Source organism: Convolutriloba macropyga, unplaced genomic scaffold, assembly GCF_964194025.1.
Source record: "Convolutriloba macropyga unplaced genomic scaffold, txConMacr16.3 SCAFFOLD_410, whole genome shotgun sequence".
Taxonomy (NCBI): Eukaryota; Metazoa; Xenacoelomorpha; order Acoela; family Convolutidae; genus Convolutriloba; species Convolutriloba macropyga.
This window is the reverse complement of record NW_027451467.1, coordinates 105,155-132,856: the sequence shown is the minus strand read 5'-3', so window position 1 is coordinate 132,856 and position 27,702 is coordinate 105,155. Positions and strand designations below refer to the sequence as shown.

Sequence of the window (27,702 nt, the reverse complement as noted above, 5' to 3'; positions counted from 1 at the left end):
TGGGTTTAATAACCCAATTCCAATGTTCCAATTATTGACTACAGGAGGAGTGTTAAATGTCACCTTAGAAATATGCCTACAATCAGATAAAGCCTACAATCAGATAAACTTTGTTCACGTGTTTGTTATCGTTCTTAGCTTTAGCCTGCCTCATTTGTACAGGTTGCTGTTATACAAACCAATAAAACCTAACTGGTCTTGTGTAACTCCGAATTCATTTTTTAGCGTTTGCCGGTTGAAAGATGTTCTTACTCTACATTTTCTCTGCTTGTGGCCTACTGCTGAGCAGTTTCGTCTCATGGCTTCTGTTCAGATTCTTGGTTGTTCACTATTCTCAGAAACCCCGAGCTATTCGTAAAGCTGCCTCAAAGCTACCAGGTATGATTGATACTGAAAACAACGACACACACCGTATATGAATAATTCATTTTCATAGCATTTTGGACAAAATTTGGAACATTTTGAGTTCTTTTGTTGCTGAAAACAGTTTGTATTAAAAATCTGCTCCTTCCCATTCAAGTCCCATTTTAGTTGAGATTGAATTTATAGGCACTCGATTTATTTTTATCATGGTGCAATTTATTTTTGTGGGATCTATAATTGGAAAAATGTAATTAAATCTACTGTAAGTGCTATATAGCCTTCATAAAAAATTTTTCATGATTCAGTGTTCAAAATTCGAGCAATAAGTCAAAAACATCCCAACCTTCACGAACAAAATTGACCTCGGAGAGTAACTACTGACTTAGAAATAGATTTACATTGCCGGAGCACACCATGACCAGTAGCTCAAGATCCAATGAAAACTATTGCTGCAGGCTCAAAGTAGGAAATCAAAACAAACAGCTGTCGGTGCCATACCTGGAGGTATCGAAAATGCAGTGTTGTGGGTTGATAACAATAGCCTATCACAATGAGTACCGATTGGAATAGAGGTTCAGGTACAATGTTTGTGGCAATGGCCTTACAGTGATCAATATAGGCACTTATATACTCAGAAATTTAGTTGCAAAGTTACGTGTATTTATAATTTAGACACCTGAGAAAGTGAGCAGAGCCACATGATCGTTTTTGAGGGGCCCATATTACTGAAAATAAATCAATTAGTCTTGGCGTGATAGCCGAGAGGCAAGGTGTGTGGTTAACACGCCAATGATTGAGAGTTCAATCCCCTGCCTCTGTGAAGCTGTCTGCGTGAGGATAAGCTCTTACTTAACCATAGCTTCAGGTTGACCATAGCCTGACCAATGTTGGCTGCAATGATGGTACCACGTGAAAGTTTCAGACGCAAAAAAAGTGGCTAAAGTCACCAAAAAAAGAGCAATGCTGCTCATAAAAAGAACAGTCTGAAATGTGGGGAATAATAAGAAAAAGGGCAGCTGAAAACAGGCTACTGTAGGCCTAATGCTGTTCCACTGCGATTACGCAGAAACCACAATTATTAATTATTATTATTATTAAATACAATTTGCATTTCAAAATTGGCCTTTCCTAATGAAAACCAATTATTATTGCGCTTGAATTTATAGACTCAACAACTACCTTACTAATCAAAATAGGGAATTATATTTTTGAGTATGTTCTGAAGAGAGGAAATATAATTGAATGAAATGCAGATTAAAAAAATGTTTAAGAGATAATCACATCTTGGACAAAATTTGTGCCTCTTTGTCTGAAATAGAATTTATTTTTGCTAGTGGAAAGCATGGCATGTGAATATGATCCCCATGATGGTCTACGGGACACAAAAAGGACCATGCATTGCAAAGTAACATATCCTCGAATGAGGCAGAAACAGCTCTCAAAGAATTTTTCTGCCCACATCCGTAATTAATTTAGGTACAATACGGTCAAATACGGGCCACTAACATGTCGCCAATTAGTATAACTGATGCTCGGGTCAGACAAAAAGTTAACGAAAAAGAGACCGTTTGCGGGCATAGTCGCTCACTGTGAAACAATACTTAAGGCGGCTTGTTCTTATTCTCTTCATCTCAATAATGATCATGATTGTAAGCGTTATTCTCAAGCGTTGGACTAATTCTTCTTCCAACTAATTTTGAGAAGAATTCAAATACAATTTAGGCATTTGCCTGGACAAAAGGAAAAAGGAAATTTTTAGTGCGTAGATTAGAAACCCGGTTTACATTCCTTTTCTTCTGACAAGGGAACAATAAAGTGACCCTCCTAAACTCATGCGTAATAATTGACTGAATTTCAAACAGATAAATTGCAAATACTTATTGACCAGATAAGTTTTATCTCCTATGTCTTAAGTGAAATTACAAAGAAAAACATTATTCATTGAAAAGTAGAAATGCACTAATTTATCTCTCATTTTAAACAGAGAAGTTGACATCTGGTGAAAAAATAATGACCAGAATTAGACTTTTTTGCTGGGACCAGGATCACCAACGGTTTTTGATCCAACAGTTGCGGTTTTATTACTACGAGTTCCTATACATCAAAAATATGAAATATGATTTCAAAATTTTTTTCAAATATCGTTTTTGCTCCTTCTCTCTGTCAAAACGAAATGCGTTGCAGATTCCATTAGGCTGGCTCCTTGAATTTCAATTACGATAGGCTCATTTACTATGCTCCTGGCGAGGAGTTTAAAGGGATCAATAGCTAATTGAAACAAAATTGGTTAAAATTTTGAAGGGAAATTTTTAAATCTGATACAAAGTTTTGAGTCTACAAAACTCAGAAATATAAAAAGAAACTAGGAGGACACACACACACACACACACACACACACACACGCACACACCAAGATTATATTAGAAAAGAACAGAGAAACTCAGAAAGTTTGCAAATATAGTGAAATGTTTGCTGGATATAAAATACAAAAGCGCTGAAGAAATTCTAAACTCTTGTTACTAACTTTAAAAGAAACTGATAATCTTTTTATAAATAGCACAAAAAAGTGTCAGCTGGTATTGTCTCTTTTAATGCTAACCTGAGATAAAATTGCGCTTTATTATGACAAATTTGCTCGGCGCAGCATTTCAAAAAGTTCATTTTTTCGGGTACTAAAAAAATGATCCTAACAGATGCAGCGAGAGACATAAATGGGAATCTGAACTGATTGCGAAAATTGAACTGCTAGAGAATCAAATTGATATAAACTGGTATTTGCATCTAAAGTGAACGAAATGGCATCGTTTGTACGACAAATGTAAAATTGTTGTCGTCTGACTACCTTCTGTGGTGTGCTGTCGGGTTGCATTATTGCGTTCTCCCGGTGGCCACTACCCCGACGAGGAGGGTCGAGAAAAGCTGTGACTACGGATAGAGATTTCCTACGCTGTTCTATGAATATTTTCTAAGATAAAAGTCATTTTTTGAAATATTTATTGCACCGAACAAAGTGATGCCTGTAAATTCGACCATTCAGTACTCTGAAAAAATGTGACTTTAGATAACAGTTAATTGTATTCTGCTCAATCACCTTTCGGCTATACAGGCGTCCAGGCGTCATATATAATTTGATCGAATAGAAAATTTACGCAAAGAAAATTCTTTTAACATTGGTTAGAGGCATTAGAAAATTGAGAATTAATGATGAGAGAGCCAATCTGACATCCATGCCCAATGTCAATAAGAAAAATTGTCAGTTCTGATCGAGTCATCAAAAAAACTCGTTTCAGGATTGGAATGGCGACCCGTAATTGGAAACATTACTCAAATTCCCCGAGTAAAAAAAGATGTTATCCATTTTCTGACCAGATTGGGTGTTCAGTTCAACGGAATGTTTTATCTAATGTTTGGGCCACAACCAATTGTTGTTATCACAAAAGGATCAATTGCTGCTCAGATTCTAAAGTCCTCCAAACACTCCGAGAAATCCTTTCTGTATGGTTTACTTCATCCATGGCTCGGGTTAGTGTCACTGACATTTTGCTTCTTTGAAGCTGCTTTCAAAGTTGCTAAACCTGCTCCAAGGTTGGCAAAAAAACCATTCTAATAAGAATGAGCGGAATGGTCGGAATTAATTATTTTGCGCTGCATCCACTTACTCGCCTTAATCCATTGCGAAACAGACCGCGAGTTTTTGCACAGAATTTTTTAGAATTCCGCTATTTTCTTCAAAAAAATGTATTCTGCATCTGCATACAGCGAAATTGAGTGCAAGCCTAACTCTTTCTGATACCTTTTCGTACAAAAAAATTGCATATGTTTCCTTACATTTTTTGGTAGCATTTAATACAGACAACAAACAACATTTTGAGGAAAAAAGCAACGTACTACTTTGATTGATTTTTCTAGTTTTTTCAGTATCTTCGCATTCAGCTAATTTGAGCTGACCTATGATGACATTTGAATCCAAGTTCATTGTTTATTTTTTGTATTAGGCTTGACTAGAACATTTGTAGATCTAGAGTTAGATTTAGAGTTGAAGAACTTTTAGATAGTTTCAAGGAAAATTTAAGAGTTCTCACAAAATGGTTTCAAATGAATTATTCTTTCGTCTCTAGATTGCAATATGAGTGACTATAAACCAGTTTCAATTGTATGTTTGGCTGCAATAAACTTTCTTTCTTAATCTTGCAGTTTTATTCCTCAAATTTACCTTTAGAGCGATTACTTTTTTATTGTTCCGACCCAACTTGTAGGGGGAGGAACTATATACTCAAATGGGTTTTTTTTGTTCAGTCAATTTTGGCCGATCGATATATTCATCGTAGAGAAATTTTAAAGGTATCATTAAAAAACTCGTCCAGCCCAGAATTCAAAATTAAAAGATTTGTTTGAATTTCGTATTTTTCGAGGAGTTATCGAGGTTTAAAGTTTTGTGTGAACAAGTGATAATTACATGATTTTGTTCACTTTTATCGTAATTTTTGTTCAAATTAAGTCTTTTCTATAAAAAAAATTATTTCAAAATTACATTTCACGCTACAAACTGAAAGAATTTTTTGTTACCAATAGCTCGATAAAAACGTTAGTTCTGGTCTCGTGACGAAGTTTACTATGAAAAAAAACTCGAATTCACTTTGAGAGCTGTTATTTTAGAAAACTTTTTTTATTTATTATTGTTTTTTAGTGACTTAGAGACTAGTTATTTTCATATCGAGGTTCCGTTAGTGACAAACCTTGTTTGCAATCCAATGATACTCAATTAACAAAAAATTCGTTTTCAATGAATCGCTCATGATTTTTTTGTCTTCGACTCATGAGCTCTCAAGATTTTCAAGGAAATTTTGATTTTCTTTTTGATATTTTAGTTTTTTTTATTTTATTTTATTTTATTTTAATTAATAGTGCTTTCAGCTTTCCAATGTGCAATAGGTAAAACTATTTAGTGCTTTGAGTGGACAGCTAATGGCTGTCAAGACTATATAAAATAATTTTTCGATTTTTTTGAACATTAAACAACATTAAATTTATTTTGATGAACATTAAGTCAAACTCAGAAAAACAGGAGCCCTTTCTTTTTACTGCAAACAAAAATAATCTGGTAAGCGGTTTTATCTTCTAACTATTGGGTTTATGACTTCCATGCCACAAGTTTTCATAATTTTTTTAAAAAGATTTTCGGATATTTTTTTGTAGTTTTGGTTCATTTGAAATCTTATCTCTTTATCCAAATATTGATAGTTCTGATTGGCTAGCAGTAGACACCAATGGCACATAGATAAAATTTTCAGAGAAACACTTATGGTTTAAAAGGCTTCGACAATTTCTTCTCGCACTTTTCTACTAATTTTTTGGTTTTTGCATGTATTTGTTGTTATTTTCATAATCACAAGTTTTATAGTGATGTCTTATTGGTGATATTTTGATGAGAAACATCCTTTTATTCTCATTGGGGATAAATAATTTTTCAGAATTTTTTTGTAGATTAACTAAATTTAAACTTATTTTCGTGAACTGTAGGTCAATCTAAGAAATGACAAGACCTCCTCCTCCTCTACTGCAACTAAAATGAATCTGGCTAGCAGTTTGACCATCTAACTATTGTTTTCATGACTTTGATGTCACGAGCTTTTGTGAATCTTTTTTATTTAAGGATTTTTTTAAACTTTCGTTCCCTTTGAAGTTTTATCACATTATCCTAATTTTGATAGTTCTCAGTGCTCAGAGAATTAAAAATGGCGTTCAATGGATCATAGATAAAGTATTCACAGAAAAGTTTATGGTTTAAATGGCTTCGACTTTTTATTGCATCTTTCTACTAAAATTTTTGGTTTTTGTCTTCTTTGATGTTGTTTTCATAATCATAAGTCTTATCGTGATCTCTTATTGATAACTGTAAGATGACAAACATTTTTTTCTCCTTATCTAGGCCTAAGTTACCGTATTTAATGACTTCCATTGATTTTCTTTTGTGATATTTTAGTTTTTATGAGTCCTACGGCATATACGACTCGCTAATTAAAAGTGCAATCAGCTTTCCAATGTGCAATAGGTGAAACTATTTAGTGCTTTGTGTGGACAGCTAATGGCTGTCAAGACTATATAAATTAATTTTTCGATTTTTTTTGAACATTAAACAACATTAAATTTATTTTGATGAACATTAAGTCACTCTCAGAAAAAACAGGAGCTCTTTCTTTTTACTGCAACCAAAACTAATCTGGTAAGCGGTTTTATCTTCTAACTATTGGGTTTATGACTTCCATGCCACGAGTTTTTATATTTTTTAAAAAATATTTTCGGATATTTTTTGTAATTTTGGTTCATTTGAAATCTTGTCTCTTTATCCAAATAATGATAGTTCTGATTGGCTAGCAGTAGACATCCAATGGCACATAGATAAAATTTTCAGAGAAACACTTATGGTTTAAAAGGCTTCGAAACTTTCTTCTCGCAATTTTCTACTAATTTTCTGGTTTTTGCATGTATGTGTTGTTATTTTCATAATCACAGATTTTATAGTGATATATTATTGGTGATATTTTGATGAGAAACATCCTTTTATTCTTATCGGGGCTAAATAATTTTTCAGAATTTTTTTTAGATTAACCAAATTTAAACTTAATTTCTTGAACTGTAGGTCAATCTAAGAAATGACAAGACCTCCTCCTCCTCTACTGCAACTAAAATCAATCTGGCTAGCAGTTTGATCATCTAATTATTGGTTTAATGACTTCGATGCCACGAGTTTTTGCAAATCTTTTTTATTTAAGGATTTTTTTAAACTTTCGTTCCCTTTGAAGTTTTATCAGATTATCCTAATTTTGATAGTTCTCAGTGCTCAGAGAATTAAAAATGGCGTTCAATGGATCATAGATAAAGTATTCACAGAAAAGTTTATGGTTTAAATGGCTTCGACTTTTTATTGCATCTTTCTACTAAAATTTTTGGTTTTTGTCTTCTTTGATGTTGTTTTCATAATCATAAGTCTTATCGTGATCTCTTATTGATAACTGTAAGATGACAAACATTTTTTTCTCCTTATCTAGGCCTAAGTTACCGTATTTAATGACTTCCATCGATTTTCTTTTTGATATTTTAGTTTTTATGAGTCCTATGGCATAAACTCGATAATTAAAAGTGCATTCAGCTTTACAATGTGCAATAGGTAAAACTATTTAGTGCTTTGAGTGGACAGCTAATGGCTGTCAAGACTACATAAATTAATTTTTCAATTTTTTTTGAACATTAAACAACATTAAATTTATTTTGATGAACCTTAAGTCACTCTCAGAAAAGAGAGGAGCCCTTTCTTTTTACTGCAGCCAAAACTAATCTGGTAAGCGGTTTTATCTTCTAACTATTGGGTTTATGACTTCCATGCCACGATTTTTTATATTTTTTTAAAAAAGATTTTTGGATATTTTTTTGTAATTTTGGTTCATTTGAAATCTTATCTCTTTATCCAAATATTGATAGTTCTGATTGGCTAGCAGTAGACATCCAATGGCACATAGATAAAATTTTCAGAGAAACACTTATGGTTTAAAAGGCTTCGAAACTTTCTTCTCGCAATTTTCTACGAATTTTCTGGTTTTTGCATGTATGTGTTGTTATTTTCATAATCACAGATTTTATAGTGATATATTATTGGTGATATTTTGATGAGAAACATCCTTTTATTCTTATCGGGGCTAAATAATTTTTCAGAATTTTTTTTTAGATTAACCAAATTTAAACTTAATTTCGTGAACTGTAGGTCAATCTAAGAAATGACAAGACCTCCTCCTCCTCTACTGCAACTAAAATCAATCTGGCTAGCAGTTTGATCATCTAATTATTGGTTTAATGACTTCGATGCCACGAGTTTTTGTAAATCTTTTTTATTTAAGGATTTTTTTTAAACTTTTGTTCCCTTTGAAATTTTATCAGATTTTCCTAATTTTGATAGTTCTCAGTGCTCAGAGAATTAAAAATGGCGTTCAACGAATCATAGATAAAGTATTCACAGAAAAGTTTATGGCTTAAATGACTTCGACATTTTATTGCATCTTTCTACTAAAATTTTTGGTTTTTGTCTTCTTTGATGTTGTTTTCATAACCATAAGAGTTATTGTGATTTCTTATTGATAACTGTAAGATGACAAACATTTTTATCTCCTTATCTAGGCCCAAGTTACCGTATTTAATGACTTCCATCGATTTTCTTTTTGATATTTTAGTTTTTATGAGTCCTATGGCATAAACTCGATAATTAAAAGTGCATTCAGCTTTACAATGTGCAATAGGTAAAACTATTTAGTGCTTTGAGTGGACAGCTAATGGCTGTCAAGACTACATAAATTAATTTTTCAATTTTTTTTGAACATTAAACAACATTAAATTTATTTTGATGAACCTTAAGTCACTCTCAGAAAAGAGAGGAGCCCTTTCTTTTTACTGCAGCCAAAACTAATCTGGTAAGCGGTTTTATCTTCTAACTATTGGGTTTATGACTTCCATGCCACGATTTTTTATATTTTTTAAAAAAAGATTTTTGGATATTTTTTTGTAATTTTGGTTCATTTGAAATCTTATCTCTTTATCCAAATATTGATAGTTCTGATTGGCTAGCAGTAGACATCCAATGGCACATAGATAAAATTTTCAGAGAAACCTTAATGGTTTAAATGGCTTCGACACTTTCTTCTCGCACTTTTCTACTAATTTTTTGGTTTTTGCATGTATGTGTTGTTATTTTCAAAATCACAGGTTTTATAGTGATGTCTTTTTGGTGATATTTTGATGAGAAACGTCCTTTTATTCTTATCGGGGCTAAATAATTTTTCAGATTTTTTTTTGGAGTTTAACCAATTTTAAACTTATTTTCGTGAACTGTAGGTCAATCTAAGAAATGACAAGACCTCCTCCTCCTCTACTGCAACTAAAATGAATCTGGCTAGCAGTTTCATCATCTAACTATTGGTTTCATGACTTCGATGCCACGAGTTTTTGTAAATCTTTTTTGTTTAAGGATTTAAACTTTCGTTCCCTTTGAAGTTTTATCAGATTATCCTAATTTTGATATTTCTTAGTGCTCAGAGAATTAAAAATGGCGTTCAATGTATCATAGATAAAGTATTCACAGAAAAGTTAATGGTTTAATTGGCTTCGACATTTTATTGCATCTTTCTACTAAAATTTTTGGTTTTTGTCTTCTTTGATGTTGTTTTCATAATCATAATACTTATTGTGATTTCTTATTGATAACTGTAAGATGACAAACATTTTTGTCTCCTTTTCTAGGCCTAAATTACCGTATTTAATGACTTCCATTGAGAGCTATAGAATTTAGTGGCTGCTAAGACTTTAGAAAAAAATTAGACACTAAGCATTAATAAACTTATTTTTAGTTTGTTTTTAGTTTGTTTAGAGTTGTAAGTCAGTCTCAGTAATGACAGGAGCCTCTCTCTCTCTCTCTTTTATTTTTCTGTAACAATATCTGCTAACCATTTTTTTAACTTCAATTCCACGGGTCTTCAAATTTTTTTTAAAAAAATTTGTGTATTTTTTTGTATTTTTGGTTCCTTTTGAAATCCTGTCTCATTATCTTAATATTGATGGTTCCAATTGGTCTAAAGAAGACGTCTAATGGATTATAGATTAAGTTTTTTGAGAAACGTTTATGGTTTAAATGGCTTCGACACATTCTTTTTGCATTTTTCTGGTAAACTTTTGGTTTTTGCATATATTTGTTGTTGTTTTCATAATCATAAGACTTATTGTTTTGTCCTGGGAAGCTATGATTGAAAAACATTCTTGCTTTCTCATTGATTCATAAATAGGCGTATATTTTGTTTTCCGTTGAAAGCTATTGAATATAATGGCGTTGATATAATGTGTTTCCTCAAAAATTTTGTAGTTTAATTATTTTGTTCATACTTGTTGATTTACTGAAGTCATATTTTTTTAAAAAGAAGAACTCCATAGCTGTTAAAAATTAATATTAGATCAGAGAAAATTTATACCAAAAGTTTCTTTTTTTTATTGGCTTCGACACTTTTCTCCCTAATTTTTTTTAATTTGCTTTTTTTTACTTTTTTAAAAATTCTTCATGTAGTCGTAAAATGCTGACTGGTCTCATTAGCTTCTAATTGAAGATTGAATGAATTATGTTGCTCAAGGAACTCAGTTTATTGCAAATAGTTTTAAAACTTGCTATATTGTTTGCTCTCAAAGATTTTACTTTTACTTTTCAGTTTTTAATCTTTTCGTAAACTTGTGATTTAATCTCATCATTGAGAGCTTCCATCCAATTACTTGTAATTCAAAAAACTATTTTTCCATTGTTATAATGTGGTAACTGATGTTTTGTTTGTTGGACAATATGAATTTTCATAAAAGTTTTGTGGGAGGTCAATATTTGTGTTTCTTTTTCTCTTCTTTTAGCACCTTCGCTGAAAAATTTTTGTTTTTGCTTTTTTTGCTGTTTGTTTTTTTTCGTAGTCTTTCTAATGGCAGATCTTGTGAGCGCTGTAATGAGGCATGGTTTCGTGCAATTCAATTAGTAGTTCGGTTTTGTGACGTTTTTTTTAAACTCAAACATCTATTTTTAATTATCTCATCATTGACATTGAGTCAAAAATTTAGATGAACTCGGGTCGGAACATCATGTGCGAACGCACATTAACGAGCATCCTTGTTAATATAGGGGATAAATGAAGTATTTCAGCGAGTTACCTGTTGCTAATTGATTTTTTTGTGTGCGTATAGCAATATGTCTAACACTGGATTTTCTCACGATAATGATAAAGTTTCCTTCTTTTCTTCGCCCGCAATAGTTATTAAGAGGCATTTTCGAAATTGTTACAGGGTTACAAAATCGTTATACAAAATTAATCTGCCTTTAAAATCGTTAAATTTCTTTAAAAATTTATGAATAGATTAGAAAAGTTTTATCATCCTAACTACAAAGGAGATTATCCACGGACCGAATTTCAAACATTAACGGAAAAACGCAGTCTGTTTGCTCTGAAGAAAAATGTTGATCTCTTAGAATGTCATAATAAACAGGCACAAAATCTGTAAATGCAAACGGATAAATAAGTGCACTTTTTGCCAACACCAGCTTCAAGTTCCCGGCGTATTATAACCGGTCTCAATCGGCTGAATGGGATTTTCCTTTTGTGCCCCCCAAGCGCAGAACGCGTGTCGTTAGTTAGAAAATGGTTGCGTAAAAATATGACAAATGAGCCTGGGGTCAGCAAATAATATGCACCTCTCCAAACAGCTTGGGGACACGAAAGAAAAAAAGATAAAATTGGGACTTCAAATAAAGTTTTAGCTGAATTATTTCTAATATAAATAAAAGATATTCCAGAACTGGATTACTAACAAGCAACGGTGAGAAGTGGCGTCACAGGAGGAAATTGATCACACCAGCATTTCACTTTGACATTCTGGATCGGAGTTTTGTGTCCATGATGAAACACACAAAAGTGGCTCTGGATATAATAGAATCCAAGGCTGATAGAGAAGAGTTTGTTGACATTTGGGAGACAATGAGTATGCTGGGTAAGCAAGTTCACGTTGGTTCAATTCTCTTTTTGCAGAGTCTCATTCATTCTTTTATTTGCATCTGAAATATTTTTGTACTAGATAAATTCTCTTAGCCTTTGCTTTGGCCTTCGCTTTTCGGTTCAATAAAACTTCCACGGGAAAAACAACATCCATCCCAAAAGAAAAATTAAAAGATTAAGAAAAAACGAAATTTCAGTTTAAAAAATGCTTTGAATAAAATATCAATCTTATTTGAAGATTATGTTGTCGTTGAAGAGATCGGTGCACAAAATAAATCAAATTTTGTTTCTTTTCAGCTCCCTTGTTTCTAAAACAAGATTTTTCCGATATTGCTAAATCATAAATTAATGCATCAGCCATGAGGGAGATTTGAATAGGTATTGGGTGATTAATAGCCGCCCTCATCTTCTCAGCCGGCTATTATAGCGCTCCTATTTTTTTTTACAATTCAAAAAATTTGAATTGTTTTGGGGCGCTGTCTTTTTTTTAAGATCTGTTCACACATTTTCATGATTTCTGAAGTCAAATTGGAGTAGTGATTTTGGTCACGCCGAAACAGGAAGTGGAGCGAAAAAGCGAGTGGTTTTGCGGCGTGAAATTTTCTAGCTCTAAATATAAAGTAGAGTGAGAAAACGGTGTTTGAACAAAAATTCGCTTTCTCGTTAGTGGTTTTTTGTTCACATGCGGCAATTTCACTTTGATTTTTACTGTTTCTTTCGATTTTTTGGATCGGATTTTTTTCTAAATGGTTTTCTCAATCCACTCATAATCCGTTCTAGGTCTAGTTTTCTGTTTAGTCAATGAAAATTCTTTGGAATGTACGCCAGTCGGTAAGTTAATGCAACAATGGAATTCAAAGCTTTCAGCGCTTGCCTGCACATTGTTTTAAACACAGTTTTTGTACATGCTGACACTTCAAACAAAAACGTTTAATGCTAAAACTTCTGGGGCTCCCATGCGACAGCTTATCGCGGCTTTCCGGCCTATCAGCAAAAATTAGCGCAGGCCCCAAAAAAAAGAAAAAAATAGAATCTCAGGTGTAGCCAACAATTTAAAACCAACAGCACACAGTGAACTACTGCCGTCAACTGTAAAAATAGTTATTGTAGTACCTGACGATTTAGGCAGAATGCGAACAGTTCTGAAGCAGATGCCCTACAGTGAACAATTTAATTTTGTCTTCAACAGCTCAACCACAATTTCAACGAAACCGTTGATGATTAAAAATTACACCGTAACATTAAAACAGGTAATGCTGAGCCTGTTAAATCAATGCTGCCAGTCAGCATAATAAACAGCCGAAGTTTAACCTCAAGTTGATAAACTCAAATATTTGCCATGGAATTATCATGGTGAGAAAAAAAGCTGTCTGAATGTTTCCAAGCAGAAAATGACAAAGATGCATTTGGCGCTTATAAAGTAAAGAAATGCAGCAATACAAATTAACCGATGAACATCATGAACTGTTAATTTAGAAGCGAATAACTGCGTTATAAAGCGATAAGAGGCATTTGAAACGGATAACGGTTGCAGCTGAAAATCTCTAGAGGTACTAAAACTATGCATCTTTACCCCATTTTTGAGGATTTTGGATAATGTCAGTGTACAATTAACCTGAAAATGTACTATCACTGGAAACAATAATCTCAAAAAAATTGAAAAAAGATTTTGTTTCTGGTGATTTTAAATCTCTGTCACAAGAAAAAAAATGCTGCTACGTTTCTAAAATTGGTGAAAAGTTTTCAAGTCTAACTGACAAAGCCCATGTTTGATTTTTTTAACAACTACCTTTTTCAGTCATATGACCTAAATAGTTTGAGCTGTAGTCTACTTGAAATAATACCAAACTTTAAAGAGGACTCTTAAGTGAAAAAGAAAAAGTTTCATTACAGCGCTGAGACACAAAAAGTGAAAACATTGAAGAAAAGGGCGAAAAGAGAGCTCAAATTAGAATTGGCGTTAAAATTGAGAAAAAGATAGAGGGGAGAGCTTAAAATTGCGATTGAAGATGACCCTTAGGAACTGAGAAATTTTCTGCAGAATGTGTACAATTAAATAGGCAATCGGAGGCCAAAAATTCAAACATTTCTGGAATGTGCTGTCAATGGGGCAAAGTTCTCCGGCAATCAGCATAAAATAACGACCAACAACAAGCCAATACCAGAAACTGACGATTACTCAAATTTAACTTCTAAAAAGTGCTTGGTAGTCACAGATCAAGAAAAAAGGAACATGCTCAAGCATTTGCTAAAAGTAGATACATCATGACAATACACTTAACAGTATTATTGAAAATTGCGCAACACTCTAAAATCATTAAAAATGAAACTGAGGCGCTTTTGGAAATAATTTTTGTACTAAGCGGATTGAAATTGAGATAAGAAAAAATGAAATTGATGAGATATTGAGAAAATTGAGAAAGGCATGCCCAATGCCAGACAAATAAAGTTACCAACCCCTCAAAGAATTACCTCAGAAGTCTAAAGCCCTAGCTTATCTCATAATTTCTAGCTCATTTGTTAACTCGTATATCCCAAGAAATTAATTGTTGCATTACAAGAAACATTTCTGCAACAGAGGTAACTTTAAAAATTTCACTCAGCACATCAATCAAGCCTTCCAGTGCTTTCAAATTGTTGCTTTAATTTGCTTGGATGTCAACAAACCTTCGATGCTGTATAGCCTTTAGCATTGATCCACAGACTACAGATTCATGAATTATTTTATTAAGTGGAGAAATTCGTTCCTGTACCAAAATAACATAAACGTCAATATAATTTTTACTGTTAGTGATAGTTTTGACCCGACAGCCGAAGTATCTCAAGAAAGCGTAATTCTATCCATTTTTTTACATGTACACATTAGCTGCTTGTCAAAGCTGGAAGCAGAGATCTGAGAGTTTGGTGACTTTTTTTTGTAGGACAGATCCCGATCAACTCAACTGTATCGAAAGCATCTGCAATTATATCTAAGTAGTCTCCTAGACTGATATGACCATTTCAAATTTATAATAAAACTCCAAATATGATCTCACAAAGCCCATCTAAGAAACAAACTGAGCTTAATCTAAACCTAAAATAAGTTCCCATCGAAAAACACACTGGATAATATTTCAGTTTATGACTCTCAATTCTTGTTTGAAACAGAACAACCATTGCATTGACCTAGTAATGAGAACAAGCTGTAAGTTAATTCAATTCTTGGCACTTAGCAATCTAAACATCAATGAAGAAAGTCTTCTTGTTGTATATAATTCTTGGAACCCAGCTCTGCTTTTGTACTTGAATGCCTGCTTGATAACAACATTCAAACAACTCATTATCAACAAAGTACAGATCATCCAAAGAAGAGACCTGAGAATTTGCCTGCAAAACCAAGATTCCACAAGGTCCAGAAAGTTCGAGAAAAGAGCAATTAGATTACACTAACCAACTGGTTTGTTAGTTTAGCAACTAAACACAAAATACAGTCTACTGTAGAATTAATGGACAAAACAAACGACAGTACCCGTTAAAAACTTTCTAAAGTACACATGACTACGTTTTACACTGAAATAGAAAACTTGTGCATCATAGACACGTGTCGTTTTCAACAGCTCAAATTTTTGAAAGATAAGATAAAAAGAGTGAACAACTTTTGTGCCTTCTCAAATTCAATATCGTTAGTTGTATTCCTGCATTGATCAGAAATCAGTCTGAATTCAGTAAAAGACATGGGAATTTTTTAAATAGAAAAAATGGATCAACAACAAAAAGCAAGTGCAGCTGTAGCTGGAAACCTTGGACAAAACAACAGACGAAACATATGACTAGCAATCGAAAAGAACACAATATAGTAGCCGTGAGCATAGTTGTGTGGAGCGATAATGTGGAGCAACGTTCCAACTATGAACGCCAAACTCTGTAAGTACCAGGACGCTTTGGCTATAGCACAATTTATCTGTTTTCGTGTGTTTTTCTTCTCACTCAAAGCGCTCCTTCTTACAAGCAAACTTACGAGCTGTTTTTCAGGTGTTTCAATAACGCAAAATGGAGCAGCTGATAGCCGCGTGAAAATGAAATTAACTAACCCTACCATTAGCAGTTCGAAGCCAAGCATACCACCATCCTGTTGATTTTTTATTCATTAATTGTCTGACAATGGAGTTTTTTCTGCTGATCAGAAAGTTTTTGAGTATATGGCCAACCGCTCGCCCAGTAAATTCAGGGCCAAGTAGAAGTCATTATGTATCCACCTCTTACTGTTGTTTTAATCTGCTCAACCAGCAGCAATTTCTCAATTCGGGGCTCAGCTGAAAAAATTTGATAAACAATATAAAAAAAACAAATTATAGCTTTATATCTGGCATATAGTTGTCAACGCGTGAATAAAGTGACAATTTGCACCTTCCTTCTTTCAATTTACTTAACTAATCTTTGACACTCCACTGAAATGAAAAAAGAAGGAGAAGCTCCATCCTTCATTTTTATGCTGCGTCTGCCAAGTTTTCAGCGGTTTTAGTGTTCAGGTTAACGTAGCTTTTTCAGCTAATCTGTCGTCCGTTCTTCCACGGCCAGTTAAACCTATTTGGAAAAGGAAACAAAAGTTGATATCAATGGAGTTTTTGCTCGAATTGTTAACCAAAAACACAGTTGCGAAGACGCCCGAAGACTATTAACGTAAATTTCGCAATTACCGTTCAACTCTCACTCTAGCCAAGACTTCTCGCTTGATTCTTCGCGGTCTTTTTTGCTCTCAGTTGTTTTGTCTACTTATTTATTAAGTTTGAATGTAAAAAATTGCAGTTGTTAAAAGTGCGAACACCGAATGAATATACCTAGCCGACTGCAGATAGAGCCCCTGCTCAGTCACTTTCTTTTTATTTACTCGTCGATACAACTGTTACAGTCTTTGATAAACAGTCTCTGGAGAGACATATTAAAAATTTACTATCTTGGCCCCCTAAAATATGTTACCCTAATATATATTCTAATTCAGAGAAAAATTTTTGGCCACTTGATTGCTGGAATTTAAGATACCAGTTAAAAAAGCAATTTGTGACCAATTTTTTGTGAAATTTCAAAAGGTAAGGAAAAATTGCGGCACTTTCACAACTTTGAGCACAAATTGAGCAAACTCTGAAAAACTTTGATAACGAAAAGGTAATGATATCGCCAAAAAAACTGATCACTTCAGTTCATTTTGAAGTCAAGAGAACTACTAGAAGCAGTCTGGTTTTTGCACTGGTTTTGTAGCTTGATTTTTTGTGTTTGCCCAACCCCCCTAGTTTGCGCATATTGATTTCTTCTCACAATGCCCTTAGTCATGCTTCTCATTCATTGTGGATGAAATTAGGTGAACGTGGACGGGATATCACTTTAACTGGCCTACCTTGGACAACTTAAAATAAGTCTATCTCTTAATTTTCATCTTGATCGAATTAACTGTGAAAACTTTGGTGTGTTTGACCTCCGTCGCTAATAGTTCCAGGCTACAATCGACCCAATTGAGCGCAATTGTTTTAGGTTGACAAGGAAAGCCGTTGATTGGAGAAATCGGTTTTATTCTCTAAAAACAGTAAAAATTAGTTAACGTTGTTTAGTGGGGATTGAAGTACGTACAATGGAATTTTGTATGTTGTTTGGCGCCCAATCAATTGTTATTATCACCAAAGGGGCATTTACAGCCCAGATTCTCAAGTCCCCCCCAATTATTCTGAGAATTAAATCACCCTTCTATCAGTTTATTCACCCTTGTGGTTAGGGCTAGTTAGTTCTCCTTTTTTCAATTAATCAGCTAGAATGTGTAGCGAACGATTTATTATAGCTACTAGGAGAGGGTGTGTGTGTGTGGGGGGGGGGGGGGAGATTGCTTAGAATTCTCTGGAAATTGCAAAACGGAATACAATTACTAATCGTAGTAAATTTACTCGACCTTTAAATGTGATAATTTCACTCCGGTAACGTAACGAAGTGATGCAAGTTATTAATTTCCGTGAAAAAAAGGATCTTTATCAAGATTTTGTTGAGTGCTCATGAAAACTCTGGACGTGTCTTGATAAGATCTTTGGTAAAGAACCTAATTTATAGTTGATGGCAAGATCTTACAACACTAGCCGAGACAGCATGTTAATCCCGCGAGATCTTGCAAGACGATTTTAATATCGCAACGTCTGTTAAAATATCAAGGATTACATAACAAAAAGTTGCCTTTATTGATTCGTTATCTTACTTAAGTTCGTGCATATCTTGACGATTTCTTACATAGAAACTCTTTCTGATCTCACAACGATTTGACTCTCACAACGATCTCACAATATATTTGACTCTATAGAACTGGATTGCTGACAAGCAAAGGTGACAAGTGGCGTCAGAGGCGGAAGTTGATCACGCCCGTATTCCATTCCACTTTGACAATCTGGACCGGAGCTTGTGTCTATGATGAAATATAATAATGTTGCAATGAACCTGTTGGAATCTATAGCTGAGAAAGAAGTCTGTTGCTGTTTGGGAAACTATGAGCATGATCGGTTAGTATGTAACAAGTAGACGTTTTTCATGCCGTTTTTTTTAGCATGATATTTCGATGCTATAAGCTTCGAAATGGATTCTCTGATATCTGAAACAGGGTTTGTCTATTTCTCAAGCGCCCACATATGTTACAAATCCTGCAAAAGGAACTAATTTTTGAAGAATTTTTTCAGCCCCAGCTTTTAAGCTACTAAACACAAAGGCCACAAAAATGTTTGATAAGGCTGAAAGAGGCAATCAAATGTAAAATCTGATATCGATAGAAAAATTTATAAATGCTTATTGTTCCAGCATTTAATTTCAAGGTGAAAACTATGCACTTGCCTCTTTGTTGTTCTGACAATCTTCATCTTCTTGGTGGCATTACAGGCCATTATAAGCATTATTGTTCCGACTCCGACACATTTTTGGGGAGGGAGGAACTATATACTCAAATTGGTTTTTTGTTCGGTTAATTTTGGCCGATCGATATGTTAATCGTAGAAAAATGTGAATAATATCATAAGAAAGCCCTTCAAGCGCAGAATATGGAATTAAAAAGATTTTTTTTATTTCATTTTCTTCGAGGAGTTATCGAGGTTTAAAATTTTGTGTGAACACGGGATATTTGGCATGATTTTGTTCACTTTTAATGTAATTTTTGTTCCAATTAGGATCTTTTCTATGAAAATTTTAATTCAAAATTGTATTTCACGCTACACAATGAAACAATTTTGGGTTGCCAAAGACGAAAGGCGATAAAAAGGCTAGTTCTGGTCTCATAGGGGAGTTTACTATCAAAAAAAGTTCGAAATCTCATTGAGACCAGTCACACTTTTCATGTCGGGGTTCCTTTACTAACTAAACTCCTTTACAATCAAATGGTGCCCAATGAACAAAATATTTGTTTTCAAGGAATCGCTCATGCTATTGTGGCTTCGACTGTGAGAATTTTGACTTCCTTTTTGAGATTTTGTATAACATTGGAGCCTTATGGCATAGATAAGTCGCCTAAAATTGCAATGGGTTTCCTACGGATCATTAAGTGAACCTTTCTAGCGCTTTGAGGAGACAACTAATGGCTGTTCAGACTTTTAAAACATTTTTTGGGAATTTTTTTTTTGACATAAACCAATCTTAAACTTATTTTCGTGAATTGTTAGTCAACCTCTGTAATGAAAATGCATCCTTCTGCTGCTGCAATCAAAACAAATCTGATTAGCTTCATTATCTTCTAACTATTGGTTTAAAGACTTCGATGCCACAAGTTTTCATAAATTTTTGAGAAATTTTTTGATAATTTCTTCATAATTTTGGTTCCCTTTGAAATCCTATTATTCTAAATTTTTTTTCCCGAAATTTTATCTAGAATGCATTGAACGTGTTCTTCATATAATGGGAAATATCAATATTAGGATAATGTGATAAAAGGAACCAAAGCCACAAAAAATGTCAAAAAAGTTTTTTTTCAAATTTATGAGAATTCGTGGCATCGAAGTAATAAAACTAATGGTTAGAAAATAAAATGGCTAACCAGATTATTTGTATTTGCAGTAGAAAGGACGGAGTTTTTGGCACTACTGAGACTGACTTACAGTTCACCAAAATGTTAAAGATGTGTTTTTGTTCAAAAAAAATCGAAAAATTATTTTTAAAGTCATAACAGCCATTAATTACAATATTTTTTAACAGAGCTCAATTATTACGTTAATTATGCCTCAATGGGTAAACAAAAAAGTTTGTCAATCACAAGTCATCAATAGGACATTACAATAAGTCTTATAGCTATGTAAACATCATTAAATACAGGCAAAAACAAAAAATTAAGTAGAAAAGTGCAAGCAGAAAGTGTCGAAGCCGGTTAGACCATAACAGTTTCTCTGAAAACGTTAGCTACGACCTTTCGAACTTCTTCTCTAACCAATTGGAACGATAAGAAACAAAAACCAACACCGCAAGTTTAAACAAGATAGCACTACAGCTTTAAAATAATTAGATTTTCCTTTACACTTAATATTACCAGATTTTAAAGATGGTACATCATTTGATGACAGTAAAATGGTTAATACTCTAATAGATATGAGAAAACAAACAAACTAATAAATAGCGTTAATAATAGTTGAAGCATCTTCAAATAGATTTAAAATGAATGAAGTAGACGTATCTCTAGAACCTTATTGTATAAAGTAAGAGATAGCATCTATACTTTCTTCAAAGGTTTAACATATTGAACGCATACAAAGATATAAATGAACTAGATACACGGCGGGAAAAAAAGAATTTTCAATGAATATTAGAAACACACAAAAAAGATACTAGAAGTAATAGATCAAGAGATATTGGATGCTTAGCACAAATTTCTATAACAAGATCATCCAGCAGTAAAGATACTGTATATCAAAAATGAAAGGAAGAATTTAACTCTATTGACTTGTTTACCACAAACAAAAAGCATGCAAAAAATTTAGTAGGCAGGCTACAACTCAGTTTACTAGACACAATAGCTGGACTTGATGGAGAGATATAATATCAATGAAATTGTTTACTCAAGAACAATTGGATAATTTTGTTTTTCTTTATGGTATTTAGATATAAAAAAACAAAACAAATTGGTAAAATTGCGTCGCAGATGAAACCGTCAAGAACAACCGGTCAATGAAATAATTTTTCCTCAAATGACAATTTTTAGAGGACAGAAAATAATAACTTTATATAGAGATAAGACAGGGCTGCAGAAATCATTTATAGGTCCTATTTAAGTAAAAACAAGAACAACCACAAAAAATTAACAGGTTCTGTTATACTTAGCAAATATATTTGGGCATTACCTTTAAAGAACAAATCGGTTATCTTTGAATCAAATACGTTCAAAACAGTGTTGCCGGAGATAAAATTTTAAAAAAAGCATGGTTTGATAGAGGTAGTAATTTTCATAAAAAGATAATCCGAATTTTATTCAATGAACTCAAGATTGAATAAAACTGAATATACAGTGATTAAAAAAACTGTTTTCAACAATTTGAATCACGACGTAGTTTTATTTAAAAAGTTTTAGAATCACAACAATTTGAATCACGACGAGTTTTATTTAAAAAGTTTTAGAATCACTTGATATTAATCTTAAAACAAATGCAAGGAGCATTGCCCAACAAAAAAATCAACAACCAACAAGCAAGCTGACAATGCCGACTCTTCTTGGACAATAACAATAATTTTTATTGGAAAAATAAGTTCTTTTTTGAAAATTTACACCCACTTATTGCTATTGAAATTGAAGATGTAAACAAAGAAGATTGTGATAGAAGGTTATTATCTTTTGAGAATAAAATTAACATATTAATAAGTTTTTTTAGATGAATTATGTAAAAAAAAAACATTTCAAAAAGTTATAATTGGTGAATTAAAAACAAAAAATTATTCGTTCACCTCTATCCCTATCTTAAATCAATGAGCATACACTAATTAAATTAACTGTTTATCAAAATCAATAAATGAAGCTGGAAAAAATTTTTAATCCAGATTGGTAATACTTTTGGTGATAATATCAGGAAATATAACTATTTGTGCCTTTATACATTGTACTATACAGGGGTGTATTTCAAACAAGAGGGGAAATAATACATTTAAACAAGAGGATAAAACAAGAGGAAAAATAATACATTTTTCATGATTTTGAAGCCACGGCTTCAAAATCATGAAAAATGGCATTAAAAGGAATTGGAATACCATATTCTATACCAACAGCTTTGACAACAACTACAGTATGTGGAACATTTTCAAAGCATTTAGTTTGATTTAAAGAAATAAATAAATAGAGTTTCCTCAATTGCTTTTTATTAAAAAAAGGGTTTAGTGAAAAGCTTAACCCTCTGTATAACAAATCATCTTTAAAAGACAATAATCTTTATAATAAAGAATACAGTTATTTAGTTAAATGTTTTTATGAACATAAAAAGATTAGGAAAATCAAAATCCAATGGTTTTTACACTAAAAAGATTCAACCAAACGTTTTGCAGAACACTAATATCGACATTAATTTTTATCCTCAAAAAAATGAACGAATCACAAATCTTTAAAACAGTAATATCGACATTAATTTTTATCCTCAATAAAATGAACGAATCACAAATCTTTAAAACAGTAATATCGACATTAATTTTTATCCTCAATAAAATGAACGAATCACAAATCTTTAAAACAGTAATATCGACATTAATTTTTATCCTCAATAAAATGAACGAATCACAAATCTTTAAAACAGTAATATCGACATTAATTTTTATCCTCAATAAAATGAACGAATCACAAATCTTTAAAACAGTAATATCGACATTAATTTTTATCCTCAATAAAATGAACGAATCACAAATCTTTAAAACAGTAATATCGACATTAATTTTTATCCTCAATAAAATGAACGAATCACAAATCTTTAAAACAGTAATATCGACATTAATTTTTATCCTCAATAAAATGAACGAATCACAAATCTTTAAAACAGTAATATCGACATTAATTTTTATCCTCAATAAAATGAACGAATCACAAATCTTTAAAACAGTAATATCGACATTAATTTTTATCCTCAATAAAATGAACGAATCACAAATCTTTAAAACAGTAATATCGACATTAATTTTTATCCTCAATAAAATGAACGAATCACAAATCTTTAAAACAGTAATATCGACATTAATTTTTATCCTCAATAAAATGAACGAATCACAAATCTTTAAAACATTAATATCGACATCAATTTTTGTCCCCAATAAAATGAACGAATCACAAATCTTTAAAACAGTAATATCGACATTAATTTTTATCCTCAATAAAATGAACGAATCACAAATCTTTAACACAGTAATATCGACATTAATTTTTATCCTCAATAAAATGAACGAATCACAAATCTTTAAAACAGTAATATCGACATTAATTTTTATCCTCAATAAAATGAACGAATCACAAGTCTTTAAAACAGTAATATCGACATTAATTTTTATCCTCAATAAAATGAACGAATCACAAATCTTTAAAACAGTAATATCGACATTAATTTTTATCCTCAATAAAATGAACGAATCACAAATCTTTAAAACAGTAATATCGACATTAATTTTTATCCGCAATAAAATGAACGAATCACAAATCTTTAAAACATTAATATCGACATTAATTTTTGTCCTCAATAAAATGAACGAATCACAAATCTTTAAAACTTAATCATATTGTATAGGCGAAAGGAATAGTGGTAAAACTAAGAACAATGATGCAATAACTTCACATAGTGGTGGGTCCCGCAACCCTAAAACCACAAAATATGCAAAAAAGTGCATCTACAAATTGTAAATTAATAAAACTCAATGATAGTATCTGATAAAACAAAGGAAACAGTAGGACAGAAGGATTTCTTCAAAACTCTAAATAAAGGCACAAATAATTTATTTTGGAAAAAAGTTGCAATAGCAAGTTGCAACATGGGCATATCAATTTCAAAAGCTCCATTATCTGTAGCTCTAGCCTTAAAGGGCGCGACAATTGGTGAAAGATTTTTAAAAATGGAAAGAAGAATTATACTTGAGCACAAACAAAAATTCTGTTTAATAATCACTCAATTTTTTTCTATACCATTCATTCAAACCATCAATTTTACGTATATTCCATTTTCATTTTGTCGGTATCTAAGGCAGCACCGCTTACCTTTAATTAACAACCAAAACTGAATTCTGGTAAACTAATAAAAATTAGGGGATTGAGTTTATACATTTTTTCCTTTATATTAGCAAATATATTGAAAGAATGTTCCAAAATCTTTACATGTTTTTGCGAATACTTTAAAGTTATTTCTTCACTAGTTTTATACCGGTTTATCTCTTTAAACATGTTAATTTCGTCTTGAGTTAGAAGATTTTCAGTAATTGATGATTTAAAATTTTGACAACGGTTGAGAATAGCCACTTGAAGCAGCAGTGCCGTTAATTGAATAACAATCACTTTTTCCCCCAAACTTTTGCTGCAATCATAGTTGTATTTGTCAACTTTAGCTCTTAGTGATGCCACATCTCATTTGTATAAAGCATTTTTCCTTCTTGTTGTGTTAATTCATTTGACTGTTAATTGATTCATACATAATCTAATTGTGTTTGGAATCGGTTTTGCTAAAAAAAAGTGTAACAACTTTTCGGCAAAAAATGTACTTTGAAATGTACCATCGCCGAGTAATTGCATCCGGCTTGTTTTCATGCTTTTTTGACAGAAAATGAACAATCACATACTTGCCATTATGATATAGGTTGCAAAAGAAAGCTTCCATCCAAATTAAACAAAAAGCGTTCAATTCAATGTTTGGCAGCAGTTTAATTTAAGTCAGTTATATTATGAGCAAAATTTGTCAATAATTTTTGGTTAACTTAAAATATTTCCAGACAATTTTTGTCTGTAAAAATCTTGTTTCAGTCTCCCTAGGTAACCTGCTAATGAGTTTAGCACGCTGACAATTATGTCAAACCACTGTCATTATCCAGATAAAAAATCACTTCTCAAAATTGATCTCCTGTTGCATTTTCACGTGCTCACTTCAGTTGTCAGTGATGCAATGCCTCATTTGTTTAAAGCAACTGTTACACAAGTTTTTTGTTCGTTCGCCATTTGTAGTTTTTTTCAGCTGTATTCAGCACAATTTTTGTTCAAAAATTGCCAATTACAAAACACTGTAAAGTATTGGTGTAATTGCGATTTAAATGGTACAAACATGCTTTTATACTCGTTTCCAGATAAAATCATCAAACCCAAAGACTGGTTACACAATATAATACATGAAAAACCCTTGCATTTTTTTAATTTACAGAAAAATAATTCACCATAATATTTTGTGGCAATTAGAAGGGATTACATAGTTCATCTAGCTTTGTTTTGCACAATTTTTGAAGAACTGAAACAAAAAAAGTAAGGTATTCAGAAAAGCCCCTGAATTTTGCTCAACATATTGCACAAACATATTGCTTCATTTTTCTGTTGTAAAATTGAACTGAGATTATCCACTTGAAGAAAATATCAAATCAGCGCAATTATCTTAGTAGCAAAAGCTTTTCGTTTCAAAACATGTTTCCTCCTCCATTAGGTATACTTGTCTACTTCAATTCCTAATGATGCCAGTAAGTCTTGCAAGAGTTGGCAAGATTAAGGTCTTATTCAACAGTTTTTAGTCATCCACCAAATGTTCATAATGAAAATAGACAAGTCCATGATTCAAATTCTTTTCTTTGACCAAATGTATCTGTGAATTGAATTATGTAAATTGAATTTTTAAAAACATTTACTTGTTTTGGAAAATTTGTAGCTGTCAGTTTACTTTGAAATGCTTGAACTCTTTCTTTGCCCATTTGGAAGTCTTTTTTCAATTGATTTGTCCAAAAATATCTGAACCTGTATAATCAGTGACTTAAATAACTTTCTCCATATCTCCTTGTTCTCTTTGTTTTCTTTGCTTTTGCTCTAATAAGATTAGGAATCCTGAAATGTTATAACTATAGTGTTGCATGCTCTGGTATCAAATTTTTCAGATAGAAATAACAATCCTGCTGTCAAGCCTAATTGAAAAATGCGAGTGGTTATCTCCCTACGCTCTCAACATTTTCTATAAATTTAGATATTTGATTTGTTGCTTCCTCGGCAATTTCTATAGTTTTAAACGCAAATGTTTTCAATATAAGGCAAAATATAAGATGCGACGCTGTCTCTGTCTTAAGTTTTGTCACTTTTGTACTCAAGTGAATTGACGCTTTCGGCGTAAAAGTTTTCACTTGAGTCAGTACTCTAGTAGAAATTCTAAAGCAAGCATGAGCTCAACTGTTTTGTCGGTTTATTTTTCAAAATTTTTGTGCATTCAAGGTTCCCTATGTTTAGATCTTTGCGCAAACAAACATTTTCAAACATTTTCCAGACTTTTGTGCAGTCAAATTTACCTATGTCCAGAAATTTGTGAGTTCATAGTGGCCTAGGTCCAGACTTTTGTCTGGTCATTCATGTTTCCTGACAGTTTAATTTTTCCCCTTGTGCGTCTATTTAGTATGGACAAATCAACTTTTGTGTGGTCCGGTAATGTCAATATCCTTTCGATTATCGGACCTATATATGCAAATTCATCGAAAATCATCACATTTTTCTAGAGTTCCACCTATGAAAAGGCCATGCTCAACCAAAAAAGGTATGAATAGACCAAGCTGGAGCCAAAAGTGCTATAAAAAGAAATTTTTTAGACCTAATTAATCACTTGGACATTTGCTTGACCTAAATTGTTTCCTTCTGGACGTTTTCTTGACCCAAAAGTGAAGTTGGAGATCTGGTTGTCGCAAACTGGGCTGTGGACATTTCCTTGACCACAAATATTTAGGAGTAAAAATTGCGTCGAGCAACAGTCAGATCCTATGTCAAAAATTTCTATTTCAGGGGTATTTTTGACCAGGTCAAATGTTTTCTGAAACCATGGGTTGAGATAAAGTCATTTCATGAGTCTAAATTGTCACCTCAAAGTTTTACGTACATTTTTTTGCCTATTATTTCATATAATGTAGTCAGCATTTATGCTCCTTAAGAAGAAGCATCATTCTGTTATTAATGTGCATTATTTTTAAAAAATCCTAACTCATAATTTTGCAAGGGAAAACTACTGAGCAACGGCACATTTTCATCATGGTTAATGGGATGAAATTCATTAGAATTAGGCTACTTAGCTTCATTCAATCAAGTAATGTGGTAGTATAGTTCAGCTAAACTCCTCTATCTTAAGAATTGTAAAATTTGTTCAGACCTTGGGCCGTATTCCAACTGTGTCTTAATTTTGACTACAGTGGTGCAATGCTTTTTCGTCTTGCTCCATATTTGCAGCACTGTACGAAAATCTTTTTTCTAAAGTTGCAGAAACAAGAAGATTTATGAAAAGACTGCTCAATCCATGAAAAGACCATGCTCGGCCATAAATTCCTTTGAAAAGACTTTTGCTCAACCCATGAAAAGAATTTTACAGGACCTTAACTTAGACGCTTGACTGTGTAATTTTGGTAAATGATGCACCCCTCCACTAAATTATTTCAGTTTTTTCGTAAGTCTAGGTTTGGACTGGGGCAAGATTAATCATTAGTTATTTCAGCTGGACTTCGTTATTGGATTGGTCAGAAAATCGCTATTCTGGAAGAAAACACAGTGATTGCTTCAATTGGGAAGAACTTTGACATGGTATCAGATAGTGAAGCAGAGGATTTTGCGGTTTCCGGACAAATAATCATCCTGTGA

At 32.6% G+C, this 27,702-nt stretch overlaps 1 protein-coding gene across 1 annotated transcript; it reads left to right on the top strand.

Annotated features, from left to right (window-relative positions):
* The first annotated feature begins 183 nt into the window (after positions 1-183).
* On the top strand, positions 184-27,702 carry LOC142356718 (cytochrome P450 4C1-like). The gene is made up of 4 exons (XM_075408525.1): positions 184-378; positions 3,654-3,885; positions 11,723-11,916; positions 27,560-27,702. Exons 1-4 carry the CDS (start codon positions 243-245, stop codon positions 27,700-27,702), a joined length of 705 nt encoding a protein of 234 aa, XP_075264640.1. The 5' UTR covers positions 184-242.